The following is a 6000-nucleotide window of genomic DNA, read 5'->3' on the forward strand; positions in this document are numbered from 1 at the left end:
TCCGCGAGCGTGCGCTGCTAGTAGGCGTTGCACTGGCAGGCCATTGAAGGCGAGATGGCGTCAGAGCCTCTTAAAGGGACGCTACCGGCGCCCATTTCTCCTACCAAAACCATTGCTAAAATCCCACAGTATCCACCACACCGACGCCACGGGGAAGAAATGCTGGCCGTTCCGGAAGACGAAGAACGACCAGGAGGCTAGCGGCTCGCGTTCCGGCAAGAAGGCACGGGTCGGCCGGTACGTCCGCGTTGACCTCGCGCGGCAGCTATGGGAGGAAAACCGGCCGGTACCATGGCCGTACGCGAACTTGCCGGGAGGGGGCTGGTACCTGAACTCGCGGCGCGTGCCGGTCCCCCCGTGCCGCGCGAGGGCCGAGAGCGGCGGGACGAGGTGCGCCACCGCCGAGCGATCTTGCCGCCGGATCTGCGGAAGGATCCGGCGTACGCGCTAAACTCCTACAACTGGATTTCCTTCGGGACGTGGGAGTTCGACGCGCGGCGCCGCGCTGCCTACCTCGCCGACGTAGACTACTTCGAGCGCGAGATCACCGCCGAAGAAGAAGAGAACGACCACGAGGACGCGGACGAGGACGGCGACGAGGACGAGGACGGCGACGTGACCATGCCGCAGTACGACCACGACGACGGCGGACCGGCGTGGGATCCGGAGACCCAGCCGCCGGACATTTCAGAGGAGGAGGCCATTGCCATGGCACTGGCCAACAGCGAGCAGGACGAGCTCAACGAGCTCGCTTTGTGGGACGGGCTCGCAATCCAGCCTCCGCGAGTCAGCGCTCGCGCAGGGGAGGCCGGCGACTCCTCCGGCCACGCCGACGCGTTCCAACGTCCGCGCTCCTCCTGCTGCTCCAGCGTGGGATCCCTGGCCACAACCTCCTGCCCGTGCGGCGGTACCTCCTCCACCGCCGGCGTACGAGCTTCCATGGCCGACGCCGCAGCTGATTGACCTCGTCAGCGACGACGACCAGTAGACAGCGCGTATTTTAGCACGCCTTTCTGGCTTTTTTATGTCCTTTTTATCATGTAAATTATGGCGTATGAATGAAAAAAAAAATTATGCGTCGTGCCGCTGGAGCCACCCCTTATGCAAACGGACGCCCAGACGGTTTCGACCATTTGGCCGACGCAAACAGACACGACGCGTCCGTTTGGACGTCCGAAATGCGTCGCGTCGCTGGAGATGCCCTTACAGCTTATATTTCCGATACACTGATTTAGATAAGCATTACACTAACATACATGGCTCGACCAGTCCAATCCACTGTGTCTTTGTTCTCGGGACGAGCTCAGGTCCAAGTACCAAATTCCAACAGGACATGGCATGGCAGATTGTCAATAGGCTGCATACGCTACGGTTACGCCGCTAGTCTAGCAGGAGGGGGCTAGACGCCGTGTACCCGCCGGCCCTCTCCCGGATCCCCGCCGGGATCTCGGCCCGGAGCACCTGAACTCTGAACACGACGCTCTCGCCGTCCCCCGCCTCCAGCTCGAACACGCACCCGTCGCCGAGCCTCAGCGCGTTGTCCAGCGCGAAACTCTTCCATCCTGCATCAAGCCGCTGGATGAGCCGCCCGCCGGTGAACCGCATCTCCCAGGACCGGCCTTGCCACGTCAGGGTCGCCGGCGTCGACTTCGATGGGAGGAACGATGCCAACGACCTTGGAACCACCTGAACAGACCGACATGCAAGACAGATGAGAAAATGTCAGGACAAACTAAGCAGTCAAATACTAACTGAAATTGCAAATCTGGAAACAGAACGGAAATTTAGTGGTACAGAACAAGGGAAACTTCACTGACGCATCGACTTAAGTTGTAGGGACAAATCTTTACTTAATAAAAATTCAGAACGAAGTAATTCCATCCTGGAAAGCAAGTTCAGAGTAAACTAGCTACTGAATCAGATCTATGCCAACACCGAGACCTAGCTGTGATTTTATAGCATCGGTTTACCATTTGAAATGGGGCCTGAACATGTGACTTGCATAGCACACATGCGAAGTATGGCTTCCCTGAAAGAGGGACAATCCTGCAGGGCTGCGTCTTCTCCGCCTCCACGCGCGCATTCCCCAACTGTAGATCAGGATCATCAGGACGGCCTGCAGGAATGTCCCCTGTGGAGCTGGCCACTCCGTGATCCGAGCCTGCATGCATCGCAAGAGCAGTCCATCCATGCTGGTTTTCTCAAGGAGCACTTGCAGGTAGCTGAAGGGGAATAAACGCATGCAGATTTTCCTTTGATCGAAGCGATTACCTACGATGCCGCGTGATTCCTTGGAGTAATCGTGGCTCGGACTGAGGGGAGGAGTGACCGCGGTACTGGAATCGGTTGGCATCGGCTCTGCCTGAAGATCGACACAGCATGCAGAAATCAGACCACAGTAACAGATAAGTCAAGTACCAGGGCAGATGGTTTGGGACTGAAGAAGGACTGAAGAAGGCCAAGTGGATCTTGCAAGGAGAGATGGAGAAGGTGGGCAGTACAGGGATTGGATTATGTGGTGCATGCTTACCATTGCTAGATTTGGAGAGGACAACGGGATGGAAGAGAGGAGGAGAAGCCAAAGCCTGTCACGCGGCACAATGCATGGCACCTCCGTTGCTCCGTATGACTTCTGGGATACAGCTGAAGCAAGTATGATACCACACGAAAAAAGTGGGGCCGCTTGCTCAACCTGCACTCAGGCCTTTTTTTTATTGGGAGAATCCAGCATTTTCCTATTTTCCCACCTGGCTAATCAATTTTATAACGCCTTCGTCGGTATTGTCCACAACAGATTAATTATAGAGTTGATCTTTTTTTATGTTGTACAAAAAAATATGTTCAAAAATAAAATAAAAAGTCGGTTTGCTGGAAAAATGGTTGAAATAGACAAATGTATGGGTTAGGTATCATGGGGATAAAACATATTAATATTGTGCAATCGGATTTTTTTTTTGCATTATGAGAAAACCCACCCTGTTTGGACGCGGTAAATTAGATCCTAAATTGGAGAATTAGAATTTGATTTTTCAAATTAGATGTTTGGGGGCGAAAAGAATTAGGATATGGAAACTGGGGGCAATTCCAGCCCTCCTCAAGCGAAGCCGTTTTCTTCTGTAGAAAATTAGGAGGGCGAGACATCCGTATTAGCTTAGAATCACAACTCCCGAAGCAGAGTGGTTCGCTTCATCTCCGCGAACAGGCTCCCGCACAGAACACTTGGCACACCACGCGGGTATGTCGTTGTCTCCCGTTCCTACCCCTGCCTCCTCCGGCCTCCTCCCTACTCCGGGCTTTGCCCTTCTCTCCATGTCGATGTGCAGGGATATGTCGTTGTTTCCCTACCCAAACCCTAGGCCGAGATGGGGTTGAGAAATGGCGTGAGGGTGGCGCCGGTGGGCCTCTCCCCTGGCACTCACGCCGCTGGCCTGCCCGCGGTGGCCATCGCTGTTGGCCTGTTTTCTTTCTCGATATTGTATGTCAAACACATGGCCATTGCGGTTCTGATTTGTTTTCTTTTTTCTGCAGGAAGTAAGAAGAGCTGAGGTCGAACTGACATGCTATTTTTTTACATAGTATTACTTAAAACAATTAATCCTGGTTTCTTTTAGAGTAACAATTAATCCTGGTGGAATCGTTGGCTTCTCGAGAACCAACCCGTGGTTGGATGGTTAGGATGGTTAGAAGGTGCTCATAGGGGTAGGGTATGCGTGTGTGCGTTCATAGGGGTGAGTGTGTGCGCGTATGTATGAGCGTCTTTGATTGTACCGTGTTTCGCAAAAATAAAAAGTATCGGTGGCTTCTCAGGCCTGTACCGCTCGGGGCGATGGTGGGCCAGTGCCCGTGGGCCTTCCTACGTGAACTCGCCATGGTGGTCTTAGAGCATCTCTAGCAGATACAACATATTTGCCAAAACTGCATAATAACCGCTCGTTTGTAGTTTTGGGCCAAAAAAACACCCCGAGCAGATCCCGTATATCGCGCAAACCTGCAAATATTTTTGCAGGCGCCGGCTTCCGCCCTCGCCAAACCTACATTTATGTAGATTTCGCGGCCGGATGCAGATCGATCTACATCGCGTGCAAGGCGTTGGCGCGAAGGAAAATCCCCACCTACCTTCTTCCCGCGCGCCGCCGCCGCCCAGCTCGCTCCGCCGCCGGATTCCACCTCGCCGCGCAGCCATGGCTGCCCCTACCTCTGGGAGCGTCCCCCTCTCCGCTGCGGAGGTCGAATCGAGCGCCTCCGCCAACCCTACTGCGCTGCCCGTCACCGCCGCCCAGCTCGCTCCCCGCCCTGTGGCCGTGGAGGAAGCGGCCAAACGCAAGCGGCTGGCCACGCAGGTCCTCGCGTTGTCAGCCGCTGCCAAGCTCGCTCCCCCACAAAGAACCGCGGTGAGGAAGGTCACCGGCAATAAGGCCGCCGCCAAGAAGCCGTCGCCGAAGAAGGCCGTCGCCAAGAAACCGCCGCTGAAGAAGAAGGGTTCGATGGAGGCCTTGATGACTGCGCCGGTGCCACCCACTCCTCCACCAGCCGACTGCGACGGCATGCCAAGGTACATTTTTTTTCCTCTTTCAACTTGCCGGCGGCGGTGAACACGCGGCAGCTGACACTCTCCCTCGCAGCCGCGCGGTGAACGACTCGTTCGTCGACATGCTCACCTCGGCGGCGATCGACATCGACACGGCACCACTCGGCGGTGATGAGTACGACCACGAGGCTGCGATGGACTACGAGCTGAGGCCCGACGAGTCCGAGGAGGAGGAAGCCACGGAAGGGTGCGAGGACGAAGTTGCAGAGGACATCACTCAAGAGGATGCCGCCGATGTGCTGATCAACCCTTCCCCCCGACAAAGAAGGTCTCGATCCGCACGGCGAACTACAGCGAGGTGGAAGACAAAGGTCTGATCAAGGCATGGGAGTCGGTGTCAATCGATGCCGTGACCGGCACCGATCAGACCAGCAAGCGCTACTGGCACCAGATTGAGGATTCGTTCTTCCAGAACATGCCGCCCAATGCATTGACGGCATCGCGCACCTACCGATCCTTGCAAGGTCGATGGGACGCCATCAAGAACACGGTGAGCCATTGGAGCGGCTGCCTTGAGCAAGTGAGGAATGCTCCTCCGAGCGGCACCAACGTCGATGATTGGGAGGCCATTGCAATGGAGAGGTACAAGCAAATGCCGGCATCAAAAGGAAAGCCGTTCACACTACACCATTGTTGGAAGCTGCTCGAGCATAGCGAGAAGTGGACGCTGCGGGACAAGGAAGCACCACCGGCGAGGGGAGCCCTTGAGCAATTGGACGATGATGAGGATGATGTGATCGCTACCAAGAGAAACTCGGGGAGGCCGGATGGAAACAAGAGGGCCAAAGAGAAGTTGAGGAAGGAAGCCGAGGCCGCCGGTTTGAGAGACAAGATCGACGACATGATGAGGTCCAAGGAGATGCTCGTCAACAAGGCCTTGGCGGAGAAGAGGGCTATAGCTGAGAGGAAGAGCCAGGAGAAGCAAGCCAAGTGGGAGATCCTTCACCAAGATGAGATGCGCAAGGCAGCCGTGGAGGAGAAGAGGGCTATTGCCGAGGAGAACCGCGCCATGGCCGAGCTCATCGCACAGGAGAACAAGGTGGTGATGATGGATCCATCCACCATGGATGCCTTCACCAAGGAATGGTGGGACTTGTCAAGGATGGAGATCTTGGCAAGAAGGAGAGCAGCGGTGGCGGCTCGAGCTGATGCGGAGGAGGCGGCGTCGACAGCGGCAGCTGCAGCGGCGAATGGTGGTGATGGCGGCGTCGACAACTCGCCGTCGGCTTGATCTTTATTGATTTGCATCGCCGGTGCCTTTTTTGTGTCGCATTATCATCGTGAACACCTCTCTCATTTCGTCGAACAACTGTATCGCGAGTTCCAAATATTTCATCGAGCTGTGTCATTTCGTCGAACACCTGTTTTGCAGATGCACAAACTTTGAACTGCAAATCGCGTTTTTCTCGGCT

General features: G+C 55.6%; 1 protein-coding gene across 1 annotated transcript; it reads right to left on the reverse strand.

Annotated features, from left to right (window-relative positions):
• Positions 1 to 1267: 1267 nt before the first annotated feature.
• On the reverse strand, positions 1268 to 4183 carry LOC124672181 (B3 domain-containing protein Os04g0386900-like). Its single transcript, XM_047208454.1, has 5 exons — positions 4117 to 4183; positions 2531 to 2643; positions 2272 to 2362; positions 1971 to 2161; positions 1268 to 1686 (listed from the first exon to the last, which is right to left on the reverse strand). The coding sequence occupies exons 1-5, from the start codon at positions 4181 to 4183 to the stop codon at positions 1381 to 1383; spliced, it is 768 nt and encodes a 255-aa protein (XP_047064410.1). The 3' UTR covers positions 1268 to 1380.
• Between the last annotated feature and the right edge of the window lie 1817 nt (positions 4184 to 6000).

The sequence above is a fragment of the Lolium rigidum genome, chromosome 7 (genome assembly GCF_022539505.1).
Source record: "Lolium rigidum isolate FL_2022 chromosome 7, APGP_CSIRO_Lrig_0.1, whole genome shotgun sequence".
NCBI lineage: Eukaryota > Viridiplantae > Streptophyta > Magnoliopsida > Poales > Poaceae > Lolium > Lolium rigidum.